We start from the raw sequence: 23,457 nt of genomic DNA, 5'->3' as shown, positions 1-23,457 counted from the left end.
TTCTTCTTGATCACTGGAGCTGTGAGTGCCTGGAATCTTTTTAAAAATTTACTCCGTTTTTTTTTGTGCCCTGCGCAGAGTCACTTCTTCACCCGATGTCGGTGGCCATTGTCAGGGGAGACCTGCGTCCAAGGTCTGCGATTTCTGGCCTCTCTCCAGGATCCTTTCTTAAGGTAGGCCTGTCTTCTTTTTCTTGCTCGGTTTCTTGTTCAACAGTAAGTCCTTTATCCTTCTTTGGTGGCATTGTTGATGTCTTCTATACGTCTTCAGTTCTTTCATATATTTTCAGCAACTTTTATAACCTTTTTTGTCACTTTCTCTCAACTTTTTCGAGGTGAGCAGGGATTATCAGTCTAACTCCACATCATCACATGGCATGCCCAATCCTCATTTTTGGAGATTTTTTTGGGTTTCACAACTTGGCTTATATGCCAAAATATATGGTACATGCCATGCTAACATGCGTCTAACTTGCATCCACTTCGAGAGCAAACCACTTGGTCAGTACAGAACTTTGTCATATGTCGGAGAATGGCTGCATTTGATTTATTCCCTTTCAAAGTATTACAGGGATATGTTGGAGCTTCATTAAAAAGCAAATAATTATTCAAAATTATGTCTTCTTTGTTCCAGAATTATACATTAGTGATGTTTGGCATATATATGGAAGCTCATAAAATCACACTGAGAGTCATGAGGTCCACACCAGCTTTTAAACTCCATGCAGATCTCCTTCAAACCCCTGTAACTGAACCTAATGTGTATTATTATCTCTACTTACCTACACAGAAAATTCAAAATAAGCAATCCAAAATTTATTCAGTCCATATAATTCATATATTAATTAATTTTATTTAACAGTTCTTTAAAATGACTGATGCCTCTTGATTACTAAATAAGGTGATAGACCTCAATAGCATGTCTTTATACCTGTTGATTAAAATAAAAATGGTACATCCACTGAATGGTTCACTCCGAGATGCAAGATTACACAACTTACACATAATTTTACTTTAGAAATACATTAAAAAATAAACTACAGAGTAGATGTGGTAAGGTTATTTCCCTTGGTCGGAGAATCTAGGACAAAAGGGTACATCTTTAGGATAAAAGGGCGTCAATGTAAAACGGAGATGTGGTAAAAAATTCTTTAGTCAGAGGGTCATGAATTTGTGGAAGTTGTTGCCACAGGTGGCTGTGGAAGTGAGGTCAGTGGGTGTATTCAAGGCAGAGACTGATTAGTCAGGGCATCAAGGCATACGGGAAGAAGGCCAGATTGTGGGGTTGAGTGGGATGATGGATCAGCTCATGATAAGAATTACGGAGAAATCTCAATGGATATATCGGCCTACTTCTGTTTCTATATCTTGTGATCATCAATGTGTACATTTGAAATAATTTCCCTGTGTTATTTATATCAGATAGTCCTGTTATTCTTAGTTTTCTTTTCTTGATTAGAACACATTAAAAAGCCATCAACATAATCAGTTACAAATCAAATTAAAAATGTTTTTGAAAAATGTTTATATATTTTTCAGAAAATAGATAACGCAACTAAATAATAAAACAAGATGTGTCAAGGATGGGTTCACCAATTTCAACTGCAGCAAGTCATTTCAGTAAACCTGCCACTCAATAGTCAGTTATACCACACAAAAACGGGTCCTTTGGCCTAACTCATCCAAGCTTGAACCAAGATACCTTCCTGAGCCAGTCCTACTTGCCTGTATTTGGCCCATATCCCTCTAATCCTTTCCTATCCTCGAATCTATCCAAATACTTCTTTAACATTGTAATTGTACGGAGGAAGTCACTTGATGGAGTAGTGACCGGTAAGAAAATACCAGCCCTCTCCAGAAAAGTTTTTAAAAAAAATAAAGAAAAAGCAAAGCCACAAACACAGAAACCATAACAAATTAAAATTAAAAGTGTGGAGAAAATGGCAGCAAAGAAAGAAAAACCAAAAACAACGGGAAGAAAAGAAGAAGGAAAGACGTCGGAGGAGAAAGGTGAAGGCCTTACCTGTACGAGGAGGCCCGCCGTGGAGAGAGAAGCCCGCTCCCTGAGGTCAGTGGAAACCCCAAACACAGAACTACAAAGATGGCTCACAGAACCAAACAAAAGATTCGCGCATGCGCATTGCACAAGACAAAAGCAACACCGAAGGGAGGGGGGGACCAGCTGAGGAGTAAATCTCCACAGCTGAAACAGACAAGTATAACATGACAGCAAGACTCCCAACAGGAAAACATAGAAAATAACGGGAACAAGAAGGAAGAGAATAAAAATAGGAAATCAGAGAAACAACAGATGACTAACCCAGAGGAAGAGGACCAACACCAAGACACCGTTAATAAAAATAAGAAAAACAAAAATACCCAACAAAATAAAATAAACAACCCAACAAGAAAATCAGAAGAGACAGAGGTAAGGACACAGATCCTGGAGTGGAATCAGAAGAAGAGGAGGGAGAACATCAAACTCTACACAGAAAAATGGAAGATGAAGGGAAGGGACAGTACATGGATAAAAAATTTTTTAAAGAATATATGGAAACATTAAAAGAATGGCTGACACAAGAATTCAGTGAAATAAAAAGAAGAATAAAAGGTACCAAAGAAAAAGTGAATAGATTAGAGATGGTCATGACAGAAATAGGAAAAAGAGTAGACAAGGTGGAAGAACGAGAAACAGCCATAGAAATGGAGGTAGACGACTTAAAAAAGAATCCGATAAAAAAGTTAAAGAAACACAGGAGCTGTTAGCTCAGAAGATAGATATAATGGAAAATTATAATAGAAGAAACAATATAAAGATAGTGGGCCTTAAGGAAGATGAAGAAGGCAAAAATATGAAAGAATTTATAAAAGAATGGATCCCCAGAGTCCTAGGAAGACCAGAATTACAGGAAGGAATGGAAATAGAAAGAGCATACAGAACATTAGCCCCTAAACCACAACCACAACAAAAACCAAGATCCATTCTAGTAAAATTCCTAAGATATACAACAAGAGAAAATATATTGGAGAAGGCAATGAAAAAAATAAGAGAAGGCAAAAAACCACTGGAATACAAAGGACAAAATTTTTTTTTCTATCCAGACATAAGTTTTGAACTCCTGAAGAAGAGGAAGGAGTTTAACGCAGCAAAAACGACCCTATGAAAAAAAGTTTATAAATTTATGTTAAAATATCCAGTGGTGCTTAAAATAGTTATTCCGGGGCAGCAAAGCAAATTGTTCTCGGATCCGGAAAAAGCACGAAAATTTGCAGAACATGTACAAAACAGACAGAGAAGAAGAGATATAACAAGAACAAAAATGACAACAAACTATATATAAAGAATAATAAAGTATAAGTAAGAACTAAGAGAAAGAAAAGGAAGAAAGGAAGTAAGGAGGGAATTAAGAGAGTGAGCTTTGTTATATATGAAGATTAAAATCTTTTCTGGGGGGGCTGGGTGGGGAAGAATAACAGTCACTGCAAAATCAGTTGACGCTTGTGAGCGGGTTCGCAAATCCAAATGAAGAGGGAGATGTGGTTGCCCGACAAGGGACATAGGGCAACTCAGAGAGGGGAGGGACTATTGGGGTTAAAGGAATTTTAGATATGGGAATAGTGGAAATATTTTATGTTTTAGAAATGTTGTCTTACAATGTGTTCAAAAAAAGAAAACAGAAATGGATAAGAAGGGAAGGTGATGATGAGGAAACAGAAAGGAAAGATAAACAAAGTATGAAATGGCCATGTTGAACTAAATGACTTTAAATATTAATGGAATACATAACCAAATCAAAAGGAAGAAGCTGTTAAATTTACTGAAGAAAGAAAAAATTGATATAGCATTCGTGCAAGAAAACATCTAACTGAAATGAAACACAAGAAATTAAAGAGAGATTGGAAAGGACATGTAACAGCAGCATCATATATATTAATCAATAAAAATGTACCAATCAAAATAGAAGAGGAAATAATAGATCCAGCAGGAAGGTATGTAATGATAAAATGTCAGATATATTCAGAATTTTGGAATTTACTCAATGTATACGCACCTAATGAAGAAGATCAAGAATTTATGCAAGATATATTTTTGAAGATCGCAGATATGCAAGGGAACATACTAACAGGAGGGGATTTTAACCTTAATTTAGATTCAAACATGGATAAAACTGGAAAAAAGACTAACAGAAAGAACAAAGTAACCAAATTTATAATTAAATCGATGCAGGAAATGCAACTTTTGGATATATGGAGGAAACAACACCCAAAGGAAAAGGAATATTCATATTATTCGGGTAGACATAAAACATACTCAAGGATAGACCTATTCCTGTTTTCAGCCCACATTCAGCCTGTTAAGAAAACGGAATATAAAGCTAGATTGTTATCGGATCACTCACCCCTGTTATTGGCAATAGAGCTAGAGGACATCCCGGCAAGAATGTATAGATGGAGATTAAACTCCATGCTACTTAAAAGACAGGAGTTTAGAGAATTCATTGAGAGACAAATTAAAATGTACTTTGAAATAAATACAGAATCAGTGAAAAATAAATTTATACTATGTGACGCAATGAAAGCATTCATCAGAGGACAGATAATGAGTTATGCAACTAAGATGAAGAAGGACTACAATCGAGAAATAGAACAGTTGGAAAGGGAAATAACAAATACAGAAAAAGAATTAGCAATAAAGGAAGATAAAACTAAAAGAAGAGAGTTGACAGACAAAAAAATAAAATATGAAACACTACAAACATATAAGGTGGAGAAGAACATAATGAAGACAAAACAGAAATATTATGAGCTAGGAGAAAAAACGCACAAAATACTAGTGTGGCAGCTTAAGACAGAACAAACTAAAAGAAAGGTATTGGCATCAAGGAAAAAGGACAAACAAATTACATATAACCCAATGGAGATCAATGAAAATTTCAGGGAAATCTATGAACTATATCAAACTGAAAACAAAGGGAAAGAAGACAAAATAGATGAATTTCTAACTAAAATTGAACTTCCAAAATTACAAACAGAGGAGCAAAATAAATTAATAAAACCATTTGAAATAGAAGAAATACAGGAGATATTAAAAAAACTACCAAACAATAAAACACCGGGAGAGGATGGACTCCCAATAGAATTCTATAAAACATTTAAAGACTTATTAATTCCTTTTCTCCTGGAAGTAATGAACCAGACTGAAAAAAAACAAAACATACCAGATTCATGCAAAACAGCAATAATTACAGTAATACCAAAGACGGGGAAAGATCCACTAACACCAGCATCGTATAGACCAATATCTCTACTTAACACAGATTATAAGATAATAGCTAAACTATTAGCAAACAGATTGGCCGACTGTGTACCAAAAATAGTAAAATTAGACCAAACTGGATTTATTTTAAAAAGACGAACAACGGACAATATCTGTAAATTCATTAACTTAATCGATGCAGTACAAGGAAACAAAACTCCAACAGTAGAAGTGGCTTTAGACGCAGAGAAAGCCTTTGACAGAGTAGAATGGAATTATTTATTCAAAGTACTACAAAAATTCAACCTACCAGAGAAATATATTAATTGGATTAAAGCATTATATAAGAGGCCATTGGCGAAAGTGACTGTAAATGGATATATATCAAACTAATTTAAATTAAGCAGATCAACAAGGCAGGGATGTCCACTATCTCCCTCACTGTTCACGTTAGCTATAGAACTACTAGCAGAACTGATAAGAACAGAAAATAAAATACGAGGGATAAAAATAAAAGAGAAGGAATATAAAATCAGTCTATTTGGAGATGACGTTATAATATACTTAACAGAACCAGAAATATCAATAAAAGAATTACACAAGAAATTGAAGGAATATGGAGAAGTATCGGGGTACAAGATCAACGCAAATAAAAGTGAAGCAATGCCAATGAATAATGCGGATTTCACAAAGTTTAAGGAAGAATCACCATTTAGATGGCAAACACAAGCAATTCGATACCTAGGTATACAACTAAATAATAATCTCGGCCATCTATATAAACTAAATTATCAGCCATTAATGAAAAAATTACAAGACGACTTAGAGCACTGGAAAGACTTACCACTAACACTGATAGGAAGGATAAACTGTATTAAAATGAACATCTTCAATTCACCTAACAGAGAAATTCTTCAAGGAGCTAAATAAAATAATAAGGAAATTCTTATGGAAAGGGGGGAAACCAAGGATAGCACTAGATAAATTAACAGAATGGTACAAACAAGGAGGCTTTAAGAATTATTATAGAGCAGCACAATTAAGATACCTATCAGATTTTTATCAAACAAGGGAAAAACCAGATTGGACCAGATTAGAGCTAGATAAAATAGGGGAGAAGATACCTAAACATATACTATATAAGTGGGATGAAAAATTGGTGCAACGTAGGAATTCACCAGTATTGCACCATCTGCTCAACATTTGGAAGAAGAAAGGAATAAAATAAATTATCAACAACCAAAATTAATATTGACACAAAATCAACTAATCCCTTTCACAATAAATAACTTTTCCTTCAGAGAATGGGAGAGAAAAGGGATCAAAAGAATAGAAAATTGTTTTTGGGGAAATAGATTATTATCTTTTGAACAAATGAAGGACAAATATAACTCACGATACAAGGTTTGCATACCACCAACGGAAAACCTACTTGAAGAACAAATTGGGAAACAGTCTGAGGTTACCAGAAGGAAGTAATTTTGAATATGTGATTACAGACACAATGAAAATTAAAAAAATTATAACAAACATGTACATCAAACTGCAAGAAAAGGAGAATGAGGAAACAAACTGTAAACCTAAACAAAAATGGGAACAAGATCTAAACATAAAGAATGAAACATGGGAAAAGCTATGCTCCGGAACTATGAGAAATACAATAAACACGAGGTTACGCATGATACAATATAATTGGTTACACAGACTATACACCACGCCCCAAAAGTTAAATAAATGGGACCCAACAGTATCAGACAGATGTTTTTGCTGTAAAAAGGAAACGGGAACAACATTATATGCAATTTGGACATGTGAGAAAGTGGAAAATTTTGGGAAGATCTAAACCAGATATTAAATAAAATCACAAAAAGCAATATACCAAAAAAACCAGAGATCTTCCTTCTAAGTAATATAAGAAATAAAGAATTTGGACTCGATTTGGATGGAGCACAAAAAAGATTTATTATGATAGCCCTAGCTGTAGCAAAAAAATGTATTATGTCAACCTGGAAATTAGAAGACAACTTGAGAATACAACAATGGTACATAGAAATAAATAAATGTATTCCATTAGAAAAAATAACATATAATTTAAGAAATAACATCACAATATTCGAACAAATATGGGAACCATACATGAAATACAATAGAGAAATCCTACCATGAACCTCCACCACCTAAAATGACAGAAGGAGAAGACAACGAAATGAACTGACTCAGTATATAAAAGTAAAAGATAAAAATTTCTTGTTTATTTTATTAAGTGACGACATTGTTTAACGGATTTAATGTATCTTATAGATTGAACTTTGAATAAATGGGAAGGGTGGAGAGGGAGGGAGGGAAGGGAGGGGGGAAAGGGGAGAAAATGACTGCATATATTCAAGAGAAAAATGTCTGTATGTATTTTGGTCAGTAAGGTATATAGTGTGAAAAATAAAAAAAATTAAAAAAAACATTGTAATTGTACCTCTATTCTACTTCCACCAGCTGGTTCCAAATGCCCACCATCCTCTGCATGAAAAATTTGCCTCTTGGAATCCCTTTAAATTTTTCTCAACTCACTTTAAACCAATGGCCTCTGGTTTTTGACTACCTTACTCGGGGGAAGAAAAGACTGTGACCTTTCACGTTATCCATACCCTTCATTATTTTATAAACCTCCAATGGGGCTACTTTGTTCCAAGGAAAATAGTCCCAGTACACGTTTCTTCTGATATTCAAGCTCTCCAGTCCCAGCAACATCCTTGTGAATTTTTTTTTATACCCTCTCTCACTTAATTATATAGTGTGGAGTCCAAAAGTACACATAATATTCCAGACACATTCTCATCGGCATCTTGTACAGCTGTAATAATGACGTCCTATTACTTATACTCAATGCCCTAGCATCTTGTCTATTTGTGCTGAGGGAACTATATACTTGTAGTACTTGTGTTCTACAACACTCTCCATGAATTTGACATGCACTATGAACCTTCTGTCCTGGCTCAACTTCCCAAAATGTATAATTTGCTCTTGTCCAATTTAAATTCCATGTCATTCCTTGGCAAGTTTCTCAGGTGTGAGGAGCAAAATAGCCCATTCCTGTTTATAATTGTGTGCGCATTGGTGTTTTACCAGCATCTTGAGTTTTTGAAGTTGAGATGATAAACCAGCTCTTAACCCAGAGCACTTGTATAAACAATAGGTTTTTGCATGCAGAGAAAAAGCCCGAGTATAAAGGTGGGATACTTACCTCTATGAATACACCGTGGTCAGCTTCAAGGAGCCAACTGCAATCCCTCTCGAGGAAGGATCATCAGCGATGCTCTGCTGCTTCGCAGGAATGTAATGCTGTTGCAAGCAGCTGGCTAGGGGTAGGCTGATGACGTCACACCCATCTCCCCTCTCCCTCCATGTCCCCCTCAGGGCAGGGGCGGCCGGCAGAAACCGTCGGGGGGCAGGGGAGGTAATGTCAGGGCAGGAGCAGCCAGTAGGAGAGGTCAGGGCAGGAGCAGCCAGCAGGGGCAGTCAGGGTAGGGGTGGTCAAGGCAGTCGGCAGGGGGAGGCCGGTGCAGTGACAGAAATATTGTTTTCTATCTTTCTTAGCAGCAAAAATATCAATTATTTGGTCAACATTTTTGCCAATAGACATGTTGGCATACTTTTGCCCAGGGACTAGGTTGGAGACCGGACCGCCCCACCCCCACCCAGGGGCTCAGTGCCATGGTGTCCCCCTTGGAGTCAGTTGAGGGCTATGCACAGCCAAAATGCCACCAACCGCTCTATTTCTCCACAAATTGTCACAATAAACAGACAGGGACACCTGATGCAGTCTCACCTCGTTGCCATTTTGTTTCTTTCACACGTGCTTGATGACCTACCCTCAAAATGGCCACCTCTGTCAATCAGGTTAATTTGTTTATCTTTTTGCTTTTTCTGCCTGATTTTTTTTTCTTCCAACTTTGCCCAAATTTCCCAACTATTTGTCTGAATTTGGGGCCTCCCCCAGTCATATGCCCTTGTGTCTATCCGGTTTGCTGATTCTCCCTGTGACCAACAGGGCTTCCCTCAAAGAAGAGAAAGAGGTAGGGTTGAGGAAGGTGTTGCACATATCGGGTTAATAAAATAATGCAGAAATATAATTAAATATCAAAGAAAACAATTATTTAACTTAATAACATGCTCTTTTTTACAAACCTGATATTGTGAGTGTTATCTCTTGAGGTGCACCTGTTGGATTGGGACATGTGATGTTGGTAGCCTGTGTCAGGACCTGGCTGAGATTGGAATTATTAATCGTCAGTGCCATTTCATGCTTTCCAGTGGAACTTGATGCAAGACCAGGGGATGTCAAAGACTGTGAGATATCCTGCCCACCTGAGAGATGAACAAAAAAAAGAAAAAGCAAATCTCAGTGTCCAGCTTTAGACATTGATTACAACCAAATGTTCTTATAAAAATTAAACTTGCATTGAATTTTAGAAGACTGAAAAACATGCCAGATGCTACTGACTCTACATAAAATCCAGAATACCTGGACAGCAAAAACCCATACACCAGGATGCTTTTCATCAACAACATTTTGGCATTCAACACCATCATTCCCTAGAAAATGATCAGCAAACTACAAGATCTTGGCTCCAATATCCCACTGTGTAATTGGATTTTGGATTTCGAAACTGCATTTGCTGGAATCTTGAGCAAACGATGAAAAACTAGTAGTCAGCTAAAGTGCTGGAGAAACTCCGCCGAAGTGAAGTAAAATACAATCAATATTTCGCTTCTGAACTCTTCCACAGGAGGTCACTAGCAATCTTAAATCAGGTTTAAAGAATTATTGAAGACCCCCAACATCCATCACACATCATCTCCAACCTGCTACCATCAGGTAGGAGCATCAAAATCACGAGAGCCAGGCTGGGAAATAGCTTATTCCCACATCCTGTGGGATTTGTGGAGTTCACTTAAATTGGTGCGGACTAGAAGGGCCGATATGGCCTGTTTCCGTACTGTAATTGTTATATGGTCACCTCCAGACCCCAATCAGTGCAGATCAACAAGAACATCTCCTCCACAATCTCAATCAGTTCTGGACCACCACAGGGGCTGAGTTCTTAGCCCCTGTTCTATTTGCTTTACCCCTATGTCTGTGTGGCTCAGTATGACAATAAAACCATCTAGAAATTCGCTGATACCATGATAATGAATAAAAAAGGGACAATAAATCAGCATGTAGATTGAAAATTTGACATAATGGTGTACTAACAACCACCACCTCGCACTTAGTGTCACCATAACCAAGAGGCTGACTAAGGCCATAAGGGAAAACAAAAGGGGTACAATCCAGTGACCATTGGGAATCAGAGGTGGAGAGGGTAAGCAAATTTAACTTCCTGGGAGTCACTATATCGGAGGACCTCTCCTGGACCCAACAAGCTAATGTCATTGAAGAGGGCATGTCAGCACTCCTACTTCCTCAGGAGTTTGTGGGGGTTTGGTATGACATTGAAAACCTTGGCAAACCTCTACAGATGTGTAGTGGAAAGTGTGCTGACAGAACCATAGAACAATTACAGCACAGAAACAGGCCTTCGGCTCCTCTAGTCTGTGCTGAGCCACTTTTCCTTGCCTAGTCCCACTGACCTGCACTCAATCCATAACCCTCCATACCTCTTCCATCCACATACAGTCGAGCCCGCATCTACCACTTCAGCTGGAAGCTCGTTCCACACTCCCACTACTCTGTGAGTGAAGTTTCCCCTCATGCTCGCCCTAAACTTTTCCCCTTTTCACCCTAACCCATGTCCTCCTGTTTGAATCTCAGCCACCCTCAAAGAAAAAATTCTATCTACATTTACTCTGTCTATCCTCCTCAATTTTAAATATCAAATCACCCCTCAATCTTCTATGATTCAGGGAATAAAGTCCTCACTTGTTCAACCTTTCCCTGTAACTCAGTCCCTGAAGTCCAGGCAACATTCTAGTAAATCTTCTCTGCACTCTCTCTATCCTATTGATATCCTTCCTGTAGTTAGGTGACCAAAACCACACACACAATACTTCAAAATTGACATCACCAATGTCTTACACAACTTTAACATAACATCCCAACCCCTGTACTCAGTATTTTGATTTATGAAGGTCAATATGCCAAAAGCTTTCTTTACAAACCTAACCATATATGATGCCACTTTCAGGGAATTATGTATCTGTATTCCTAGATCCCTCTGTCTTACCTCACTCCTCAGTTTCCTACCATTTACCATGTATATCCTTTCTTGGTTTGTCCTTCCAATATGCAACACCTGACAAATGTCTCCATTAAATTCCATCAGCCGTTTATCAGTCCACTTTACCAGTTGGTCCAGATCCCTCTGCAAGCTTTGAAAACCTACTTCATTGTCTAGAACACCTCCAATCTTAGTGTCATCTGCAAACTTACTAATCCAATTTACCACATTATATCCAGATCACTGATATAGACATCAAACAACAATGGTCCCAGAACAGATCCCTGATGCACACCATTAGTCACAGGCCTCCAATCTGATAAGCAATCATCCACTACTACTCTCTGGGTTCTCCTGTCCAGCCATTGTCGAATTCAGTTCACGATGAATACCTAGCGCTTGAACCTTCCTGACTCACCTCCCACATGGGACCTTGACAAAGGCCTTACTAATGTCCATGTAGACAACATCCACAACCTTTCCTTCATCAACTTTCCTGGTAACCTCTTCGAAAATCTCTATAAAATTGGTTAAACGTGATCTACCGTGCATAAGGCCATGTTATCTATCCCTCATCAGTCCCTGGCGATCCAAATAATTGTATTCTGATCTCTTAGAACATCTTCCAATAATTTACCTACTACTGACGTCAGGCTCACTGGCCTATAATTTCCAGGGTTACATTTGGAGCCTATTTTAAACAATGAAACAACATGAGCAACCCTCCAATCCTCCAGCTCCACACCCATGGCTAAGGACATTTGAAATATTTCTGTCAGAATCCCTGATATTTCTACATTAGCCTCCCTCAAGGTCCAAGGGAATATCTTGTAGGGCCCTGGGGATTTATCTACCCTTATTCTCTTGAAGACAGCAAGCACTTCCTCCTTTTTAATCTTGATGGGCTCCATGACCTCACTGACTGCTTTCCTTACTTCCCACAAGACTCGGGTTGCATCACGGCCTAATACGGCGGCACCAATATCTCTGAGTGGAAAGTTCTGAAAAAGGTAGTGAACACAGACCAGTAAATCACTGGCAAAACTCTCCCCAATATCGAGAAAATCTGCATGGAATGTTGCTATCAGAAGCATCAGCAATCTTCAACGATCCACACCACCCAGGACATGCTCTGTTCTCGCTGCTGCCAGTACGAAAGTATAGGTGCCACAAGACTTGAACCAACAAAACAGTTGCTATCCCTCCACCATCAGATTCCTAAACAAGACTCAGAGACTCATTTAAGGACTCTTATTTGTACATTATTTATTACTGAATATTTATTTTTTATTGCACAATTTGTTTACATTTCTCTCTTTTGTGTAAAGGGTGGCACGGTTGGTGTAGCGGTTAGTGCATGCCTTTACAGAACCAGCGATTGGGACCGGACCAGGGTTCGAATCGTGCACTGTCTGTAAGGAGCTTGTATGTTCTCCCCATGTCTGCATGGGTTTTCTCCGGAAACTCAAGTTTCCTCCCACCGTTCAAAATGTACCAAGGATAGGTTAATGGGGACTTAAATTGGGTGGCATAGACTCGTGGGCCAAAATACAGCATTACCATGCTGTATGCCTAAATTTACACATCTTTTTCTTGAGTACATAAAGTAGAAATTCTGTCTGGCCTGTAGGAACAAAATCTCAGGGATGTATGTGATGTCACGCAAGTACTCTTAACAATAAATCTGTACATTGACTTTGATATTAATTAAAAAGGATCCTAACCTGAAACTTTGACAGTCTATTTCATTGCATGGATGTCCCACCTGCTCTTCATTCTTTACACTTTGGCACACAAACTTATTAATTTAAACAGGTGGAAATTCTCAGGGCCAGTATTGTGAGGTGTTATAAAGGGGGAGAACAAGCTCCTCCACAGGCCGGGCTCCTATTCAGTGAACCATTGTAGAAAATCAGTTTTCATTTGTGAACTTGATCTGTGAGGGCACCATTCTTAAACAAAAATAATGTAATACTTTATATTTATACCTTACAAAATAAGCACGCATTTATAATAATCAGAGCTAATGCATAACATCATCCCATTTTCATATTTTCATTCTAACTCAGATCTCCCAGCTTTTTTCTATTTGAAGTTTATATTTATTATTACTTGTGCAGTGAAAGGATTTATTTTATGTGCTGTTCTGTAAGTCTATCAATACACAAGTACAGCAGAATAAAACAGTACTAAGTAAGGTACAGTGAGAGATCAGTTCAAATAACGGAAGGCCATCTTTATTAGTGCGAGGTTCATTCATTCAATAGTCTGATAGCAGTGGGAAAGAAACAGTCATTAAATCTGATGATGTGTGATTTCACACTCTTGAATCTTCATCTTGATTGGAGGAGGGAGACAAGGGCATAGCCAAGATGTGACGAGTTCTTAAACACGTTCACTGTTTTTCTGAAGCACAGGAAATGCAGGTGGAATTGATGGAGGGCTTGTATGATGATATGAGCTGTCTTCCTCAATCTCAACTCTCTGCAGCTACTTGTTGCCTTGGGTGGAGCAGCTCTTGAATGTCACAGTAACCCATCTTGATAGGATATTCTCGATGGTGCACCTGTAGAAGTTGTTGAGAGACACCAGGATAACGCAAAATTTCTTCTAGCTCCCGAGGAAGTGGAGGTGGTAAACATTCTTGGCCGTGGCATTAATGTGGTTGGATTAGGACAGGTCAATGGTGATATTTACTCCGAGGAACTTAGAGCTGTTTACTATCTCCATCTCAGTGCTATTAATGTAGACAGTGGAATGAGCCCCATTTCATTTCTGGAAGTCAATGACTAGATCACACATGTCAAACTCAGGCCCGCGGGCCAAATTTGGCCCATGATATAATTATATTTGGCCCGCAAGATCATATCAAATATGTATTAGAGCTGGCCCACTGGCCGCCGCGCGGATGCACAGCTAATACTACAAATCCCAGAATGCTTTGCAAATGCGTTGGCGCCGGCCCGTCAGCCCCCTAATCGCCCCCACCTCCTCTCTTTACTTTTATTAGCATCTGCGACCAGTCGCCCAACTCACATGTAATAAACCCCTTACAGAAAATGGCCAAACAAAAGACAGAAAACAGGACCTTTCAAGACAGGTGGGAGGCAAACTCTGACCCCAGAGTTTAATGAACTTGCATCTAAGAAGAGATGCCAAGTATCTGGTTTAGACCCAGGTGCATCAGAGTAAATCACAGTGTAGCAAGCTAAGCTTGGATTCATATTTTCTTTGGTTAACTTTGGACTGTTCATCGTTGAAAGATTGGATTTTCATTGAAGCAAGTTGTTATTTTTTTGACTTATTGGCTTGTGAAAAAAAAATACATTTAAAAGGAGCTTAAAGGCTAATAGAGAAATATTATTTATTAAATATTTTATTTCTCATTTGTTAATGCTTCTTCTGGAGAGAGTTTAACCAAAACTATTATTAAACATTTATTTTAATAAGAAAAAGTTTAACATTACATATGTTGAAAGAAGAGAAAACATGCAGATGTTGTTGAAAATTTTCAATAAATATTTAGTTTGGCCCACGACTTAGTCCAAGTTTTTAATTTTGGTCCTCTGTGAATTTGAGTTTGACACCCCTGAACTAGATCCTTCACCTTGCTGACATAGAGGGAGAAGTTGCTGTCTTGAAACCAAGCCAACAGACTCTCTATCTCGATCAGGCTCTTTCTGAACTTTTTTTTAAGCGCAACTGTTTTAAAGGTATTAGAATTCTGATCAGCAATAAACTGCTTGATAAGATGTGTACTTTTCTTCCCAGGATTAATAGCTATTCTTTCACTAATTATTAGTTATACAACATGGCAACAAGCCCTTGAGCCCCATTTTCACTTACCTACACAGTATATGAATTCTATTTTATTATCTCCATATTCACATACTACCAACTCCTTCCTAATTCTACCACTCACATACACATCAACAACAATTTACTATGGCCAATTAAACTACCAACCCACATATTTTGTGTTATAGGAGGAAAATGGAGTGGAGCACCCAAGGGAAACCTCTGTGGTTTTATGGAGAAGATGGAAATTTCACAAAGAGAGCATCCATGTTGTTGGAGCTCTATGGTAGCAGCTACACTAGCTGTACCACAACGCTGGCCATCTCTCATATCCTCCAATAGCAGGTCTGCACCATGTGATCACTTCACGCTGGGTCCATTGAAAAGAAAACATTATCACCAAATACACAAAGCAGGAGGAACTTCTGTAAACTTTAAGAGTATTTCCAAGATTGTAATAAAAATGTGGATTCATTAAAAAAAAGGAACACGATAGAACATTACAACACAAAAACAGTCCCTTCTAGTCTGTGCTGATCTATTTTTCTGCCTAGTCCCATTGACCTGCACTTAGTCTATAGCCCTCCATACTTCTCCTATCCATGTACCTGTCCAAATTCTTCTTAAATGTTAATATTAACCCTGCACTCACCACTTCAGCTGGCAGCTGGTTCCACACTCCTACCACTGTGTGAAGAAGTTTCACATCATGTTCCCCCTAAACTTTTACCCTTCATCTATGCCCTCTGGTTTGTATCTCATCTACATTCAGTGGAAAAATTCTATCCCCTTCATAATTTTAAATACCTCTGTCAAATCTCTCCTTATTTTTCTACACTCCAGGGAATAAAGACCTAACCTGTTTAACCTTTCCCTGCAACTCAGTTCCTGAAGTCTGGGCAACATCCTAGTAAATATTCTGTGCACTCTTTCAATCTTATTGATATCTTTCCTGTAGTTAGGTGACCAGAACCGCATACAATTCTCTCATATTTGGCCTTATCAATGTCTTATACAACTTTACCATAATATCCCAACTCCAATACTCAATATTTTGATTTATGAAGACCAATATGCCAGCTTTCCAACCCTATCTACCTGTGATCCAACTTTCAAGGAATTATACCTGTATCTGTATCCTCAGATCCCTTTGTACCCTCAGGTACCCATACCATCTCCTAATACAATATTGTTTCTATTATTTGTTTTGGACTGTTCTTTCTGTAATTTAGGCATTGCCAGCACTATTTCTTAATGTGTTTAAAATTATTTGTGATATACAATTTTTGTGCAATCTTATTTTTAACTATCTAAAGAAAACATTGATTTTAAATCTGGAACATACTAACTTAAAAGTAATGATTAATTTTCAGTGTGCAGTTGATCCTACAAAGTACATCCACACAATGAGCTTGTCCAATGGTTTTAGTTCCAACTTAAAAAGTGTGTTATGGATGCACTAAGGATAAATGTAACTTGGTCTTAATGCATACAATTCATGGCATGTGATAAAAATTCACTGATGCTCCAAATTAAAATAAACATTTCTAAATGTAATTGCTAACATTTAAGAGCAGATGTAGGATGCAATCAGTTTAAAAGGTTACAAGGTAAATTACCTTGGCTCCACTGAATCAAGGACTAATTAAAATGAAAATGAAAACTGGCAATATTGACAAGGCATATCTGAAAGGTTGACTCTAATTCTCTTACCACAGGTTTGTCCTGACTTACTGACTATTTCCAGCATTTTCAGTTTTGTTTTCAGATTTTCAGCATTTGCATCAGGATAGCACCTCTCTCCTGATGCTGCCTGATCTTTTGAGTATTTTCAGCAATTTCTGTTATTATCTCTGGTTAACACATCAGGTGAACAACTAGACTTCACTGGGTCAAGGTGAAATTGATGAAGGATTCAACAAAGGTCTTAAAAAAACATGCAAACATTAAATGCTAAAAAGATGCATATTTCTCACCAGAACTGTTGGTCAACACAGTCTCCTGTTCAGTCAGACCACCTATCACCATAGAAGCTGATGATGTCACTGTTGGTTGCATTGACAGGCTGGTGAGTGGCTGGATGACCACATTGGCAGGCACTGTGCTCTCTGCTGATTGGAGAGTCCCAGCTTGCTGTGGTAAGTTAGGATCAGTAGGTAATTGCTGTGTAAGCACATTACCCTGTTGTAATGTTTGTTGTAAAATGCTTGAATCAATCTGTAGAAAGGAGTGTGGGAATAGTGGGGGGGGGGGGGGGGGGGGTTAAATTAAAGTCCAGTCAAATAATGATCAGAAATGGTTCAAACAAAAAGTCAATTTTCTGAATGACATCAAAGCTGAGCAAATCCTGGGCACTTGTTCCATCTAACAATAGTTAATCAATACTGGAACCTTTAAACAGTACAAACAAACAAAAAATGAATTCTTTTTAACTGCATAAAAGGAGTGTGAGATAAGTTAATCAAAGAACAGAAAACAGGCTATTCTGCCCACCATTGTGCTAGCCCTTTAAACGAACTCATTCATTCCCATTGCTTTCTTCTGTTCAAATACTATTTGCTACATTAGAATATTTCTTATCTCACCTCTGCTCTATAGCTTAAAATTTGTGTTCTCTGAGAGTAAAACTATTTTTGCCTCACTTACTCTATTTGGAGAGGTTACTGTAACTCATTCAGTGATGCTCCAATCACACTCACACTACAAGATTGATATCAAAATTACACCCAACTGTTAATGGTGCACAACAGTTCCTGATAGGCATAGTTGATATGCTAGATTCCTGACCAATAGGCATTTAATTTTCATAAAAGTACTATCAACTGACAGTTTTAACCCTGTCCTTTGCAAGTGAGGTAGAAAACAAGTAATTTAGCCCATTTGCATAAGCTGAAAACCTCAACCAGCCACAAGTTGCTAATATGGAAAATGAAATATTAATACTGTGCATCTGGGGCTGTATTTTGTATCTGAGCTCGAACACATGACGAATGGAGTAGCATGTATTGGCTCCTTTTACAGCAGACTCGAGGCTGGTAAAGAATGAAGTTTGTGTCTGATATGGCATTGAATGATGTAGTTTTAGGTGAAGCAGTGCAAGTAAAAACTGATTACTTGGTGACTACCTAACAGCTGCAATTTAGAAAGATCATCCTGCAAGATGAAAACAGGCTTTGCACTCTGGCTAATGTACTCGGACGAATTTCATGATAAAAATCAGATTTACAGCAACAAAAAAAAACCCATAATGTTAAGTTAGGGGTTGGATTTTCTCTTGTGGTGTGGAAAATAGGGAAATTGTTGCATTTTTGCTCTATTCTGGGTTAAAACTATCTTTAATTACATAGCAGTGCTTCATTGCAGGATTATGTAAAAAGATTCCGAGGCCACAAGTTTTAAACTCTTCAAAGAAGGCTTACAGAGTGATGGATAGCTTCAGAGCGGGAATTCGACAGCTTTCAATTGAAAGCAATACCACAAATGTTTGGACAAAGCCAAATGGAGGCAGGACACACTCAATTTATTTTTGTCCCACCTTAAACTTCACTATCTTGATGAATGGAAATCAAGTTGAACACTTACTATTACATGGACTTTTGGGCCATCCGTGAAGTTTCAGGGATTGCCATCTCCACAGCAGCCTTCATTGATACCCCTCCACATGCTGTGTTTTCCAAGAATATTGAATGTTAAGATTCCATTGGATCTCCTCATAACATAACTGGCCACATTTATATCAGTGGCCAATTATGCCCTTGGCCTGTTTTAATTGTATGTGTGTCTATATCCCATGCTCTTTGACTTACTATAGACTATAATCCTACATATTTGTTTTATCATTGCACTTAGTCTGAGTCAACAGCTTGGATAGCATGCAAAACAAAGCTCTTCACTGCATCTTGATACATGGAAATAAGCAATTTAATTCAGTAACAATATGCAACCTAAATTTTTGAAGCTTCATCGCAATGGCTTTCTACCTGTAGTGTGATGTTGTTTATATTGGTGGGATCAAGACCAGAGATCTGGACATTCTGTCCAACCAGGTTTGCAGAAACAAGCTGCAACTGTATTCCTTCGAGAATGGCAAAGCTGGCATCTGTAAGTGATAATGTCAAATCGCTTCCCGCTGCCAAGAAAAATCAAGGAAAAACAGGTTATTACTTCAGGGCATTAAAATCTGGTCAGAGGATTAAGCAAATTGACATTTGCGCTCTCCTATTCTCATGCTTGATTTGCAAATAATTAAAATATTACTCTAGTTATAAATATAGTCTATTCATTAAAATGAATATCAGAATTATTGCATTTTCTATTACCTACTTGTTTCTAGTGATTTAACAATGTCCAAATCCTCGATTACTAATACCATAGACTAAATGATCATGTTTAATTTTATGACTCAAGTTTCAGTCAACATTCTGTGATATTATCAAGTGCATCGAGAGATTAAAGTAATTAATGATTACCTGACATTGAGGTTGGAAGTGTAGCTTGTCCAACTAGTCCCTGTTGGAGAAGGTTCTGATCAAACTGATTGGTCAGAACACCATTATTAGAGATGCAAACATTTGCATCAGCAGTCGTCAGTAAGTTAACAGGCTGCAAACTCTCTGTGGTTTGACGAGCTACAGGCTTCCGGATTTTCTTTGGCAGTGATGTGGGCTTAAAGTGAGATTGTATGTGGCTCTTCCTGTGGCCTGAGGTCCGAAAACGGACATCACAATGTGGACATTTGAAAGGCTTTGCTCCGGTGTGTAGACGCATGTGAACCTTTAAGCTACCTTTGGTGGAGAAGGGAGAACTGCAAACGTGGCATTTGAAGTGCTTCTGGCCTGAATTTCAAACACAAAAATATATTTCAAGGACATAAAAGGGCAAAAACAAATATTTAACTCAAATGTTCGAACGAGAATTTCATGCAAATAAACTGATGGATTTTAACATAAACTATTAACTTGTTAAGTTGATAATTGGAGCATTGTTATGAACTAGTCACATATTTACAAAGTCTCAAAAATGAATTTATTTAAGAATGATCAAATAATTTTTCAAACAAATGCTTTACAGTAGTAGTAGTAGTCAAAATTAATCACTGCATGAATTTCTCTTGCCTCACTGGCACCCATATGTGGTATTCATCAAAGCTTAAGGGAAAACAGAATATTTTGCTGGGACGGGTTTTTTAAAAAAAATGTGACAACAATTCAAAGCTAGGAATACATGGGCCAATCATAGATTTACTGTTAAATTATTTGGAGCAGATTCCCTCTTAAAAATGCATTGCAATTGCAAAATTTCAGTACTCAATTGTCCTTTTTGAATCAAAATCACTTGTAAATTTACAGATGAAAAGTGGATTGACTTCATTGATTGTGTATACTTTAATGGGTAATAAAACTAGGTATATGAGCCCCAGGACTGAAAGCTCTGTTTAAGACCCTTCTTTAATTACATGGCAGAAATTACACGGCAACCTCATCTGTCATCGAATTTTATTTGCTGGGTTGAGGATTTGAATATAAAAGTAGCAGGCAGGTCTTACTGCAGTTATATAGGGTCTTGCTGAGGTCACACCTTGAACATTGTATGGTTTTGGTATCCTAATTTGAGTATGGCCATTCTTGCTATTGGGCAAATGCAGCAAAGGTCTGCTCGACTCATTCCCAAGATGTCAGACTGCATCTTGGTACACATGACAATAAATAATTCAATGCACTTTAATTTCCAAGCATACTTTCATTAGTACTAATGTGAAAATGCTGTTAATCTCCAATTTTTGTTTTAAAGTGAATAACCTTGCTCCAATTTATCCTGAGGAGATTGTTAACCATGACATTTTATTTGTCACATCAGGTTCTACAAGATGCTTCATCAGAGGGAATGCTCATCACATTACTCAACTACTCTGAAACCATATGTTCATCTGCTGTATTTCAATTAAAACCACCTCATTCCAAAAAAACTTATTAAAAAAAAAATATGTGAAGGTGCTCCACAAAACTCAGATTTATTGTCAAAGTACACACATGACATCATAAACAACCCTGAGATTTTTTTTCTGCGGGCGTGGCAGAATTATCCCTAATTGTTTGTGCAAAAAAACTACAGAGAATAATGGAAACAGATAACGGATGTAAACAAACAATACAGAAAGAATTTTTTAAAAAATCAATAAAATGCACAACAGTCCTTAAATGAGTCCCTGATTGAGACTGTTGTTGAGGAGTCTGATGGCGGAGGAGTAGCAGCTGTTCCTGAACCTGCTGATGCAAGTCTCATGGTACCTGTACCTCTTTCCTGATGGCAACAGCGAGAACAGAGCATGTCAGAATCAGAATTTATTGTCATGAACAAGTCATGAAATTTGGTGTTTGTGGCAGCATCAAAGTGCAAACATTCATATTATAACCAACTTACAACATTAATATAAATAAAAAAATTTTAAAATACTAGTGCACGAAAAGTAAGGCAGTGTCTGGTTCATTGATTATTCAGGAATCTGAAGGAAACAGGGAAGAAGCTGTCCTTGTGCTGTGGAGTGCTCATTTTTAGACTCCTGTATCTTTTTCCCTATGGTACTAGAGTGACAAGGGCATGACCTGGGTGGTGGGAGTCTTTGATGATAGAGGCTGCTTTTTTAAGACACACCTCATGTAGATATCCTCAATGGAGTGAAATCTAGTGCCTGTGATGTCACAGACCGAGTTAACAACCCTCTGGAGTTTATTCTTTTCCTGAAATTATCAGTGCCTCCATACCAGACAGTGAAGCAACCAGCCAGAATGCTCTCCATGGTTTACCTGTTGAACTTTTGAGAGATTTTGTTGACATACTGAATCTCCTCAAACACCTCAAAGTATAGACGTTGGTGAGCCTTTTTTGTGATTGCATCAACATGGAGGCTTAAGGACAGATCCTCAGAGAAGTTGACACCCAGGAATTTTAAGCTCTTAACCCTCTCCACTACTGAGCCCTCGATGAGGACTGGGTCATGTTCCCCTGACTTCCTTGTGAAGCCCACAATCATCTTGGTTTTGCTGACGTTGAGCACATGGTTGCTGACATTACACCATTCAATGAGCTTATCTATCTCCCTCCCGTACGCTTCCTCTTTGCCGTTGGTGATTCTGCCGACAACTGTGGTGTCATCAGAAAACTTGTAGATAGAATTTGAATTGTGCCTGGCCACACAGTCATGGGTGCATAATGAGTAGAGCGTGTGTGCTGTGGGGTGTGGATCCTTGATGATTGCTGCTGCTCTCCAATGGCAGCATTTCCTGCAGATGTTCTCAATAGTGAGGAGAGTTTTCCCTGTGATGTCCTGGGCTGTGCCAACTACATTTTGCTGGGCTTTACGCTCAGGGGTATTGGTGTATTCATACCAGACCATGATACAGTCGGTCAGTACACACCTGTAGAAATTTGCCAGGGTTTCTGGTGTCATAACAAAACTCCGCAAACTCCTGATGAAAGAGAGGCATTGGCATACTTTTCTCCACAATGCTATTAGGGTGTTATGTCCAGGAAAGACCTTTCTGCATGACTCCCCAGAACTTAAATTTGCTCACTTTCTCCATGTCTGATCCCCCAATGATCACTGGATTGCATATCTCTGGTTCCCTTCTTGAGTGCAAGGTTGTGGTTGGTGCACCAATCAGTCATGTTTTCAACTCCTCATGTATGCTGACTCATCAGCTTTCTTTTTACAACCCATTACTATGATATCGTCGGCAAATTTGTAGATGATGTTATTGTTGTACCGAGCTACAATGTCATAGGTGCAAAGTGAGTTCAGCAGGGGGCTAAGAACGTAGCCCTGTCATGCTCCAATACTGCTGGAGATTGTGGAGGTGATGTTCTTACCAATCCTCACTGATTGTGGTCTGTAGATGAGGGAATCCATGATTTAATTACACAGTGGGGTGTTGAGTCCCAGATCTTGGAGTTTGCTGATCAGTTTTGAAGGGATGATGGTGTTAAATGCCAAAATGCAGTTGATAAAGAGCATACTGATGAATGAATCTTAAGTGTTCCAGGGCTTTGGGTGGAGCCAGTGAGATGGCAACCAACGTAGACCTGTTGCTGCGATAGGCAAATTGGAACATATCTATTTCATTGCTCAGAGAGGAACTGATATGCTTCAACATCAGCCTTTCAAAACATTTCATCACTGTTGATGTAAGTG

At 38.2% G+C, this 23,457-nt stretch overlaps 1 protein-coding gene across 4 annotated transcripts in view; it reads right to left on the bottom strand.

Annotated features, from left to right (window-relative positions):
• Positions 1-23,457, bottom strand: part of LOC138755209 (zinc finger protein 236-like) — a 160,014-nt gene that overhangs the window by 18,204 nt on the left and 118,353 nt on the right. For all 4 annotated transcript variants that reach the window (XM_069920764.1, XM_069920763.1, XM_069920765.1 and 1 more), the window contains 4 exons: positions 19,739-20,104; positions 19,250-19,398; positions 17,246-17,486; positions 9,439-9,618 (listed from right to left, as the gene is read on the bottom strand). In XM_069920764.1, the coding sequence (XP_069776865.1) occupies positions 9,439-9,618; positions 17,246-17,486; positions 19,250-19,398; positions 19,739-20,104 (936 nt within the window). The remainder of the gene's footprint in view (positions 1-9,438; positions 9,619-17,245; positions 17,487-19,249; positions 19,399-19,738; positions 20,105-23,457) is intronic.

The sequence above is a fragment of the Narcine bancroftii genome, chromosome 2 (genome assembly GCF_036971445.1).
Source record: "Narcine bancroftii isolate sNarBan1 chromosome 2, sNarBan1.hap1, whole genome shotgun sequence".
Classification (NCBI taxonomy): domain Eukaryota; kingdom Metazoa; phylum Chordata; class Chondrichthyes; order Torpediniformes; family Narcinidae; genus Narcine; species Narcine bancroftii.
Note: the sequence above shows the minus strand (reverse complement) of the source record. Positions and strands in the feature narration are given on the sequence as shown.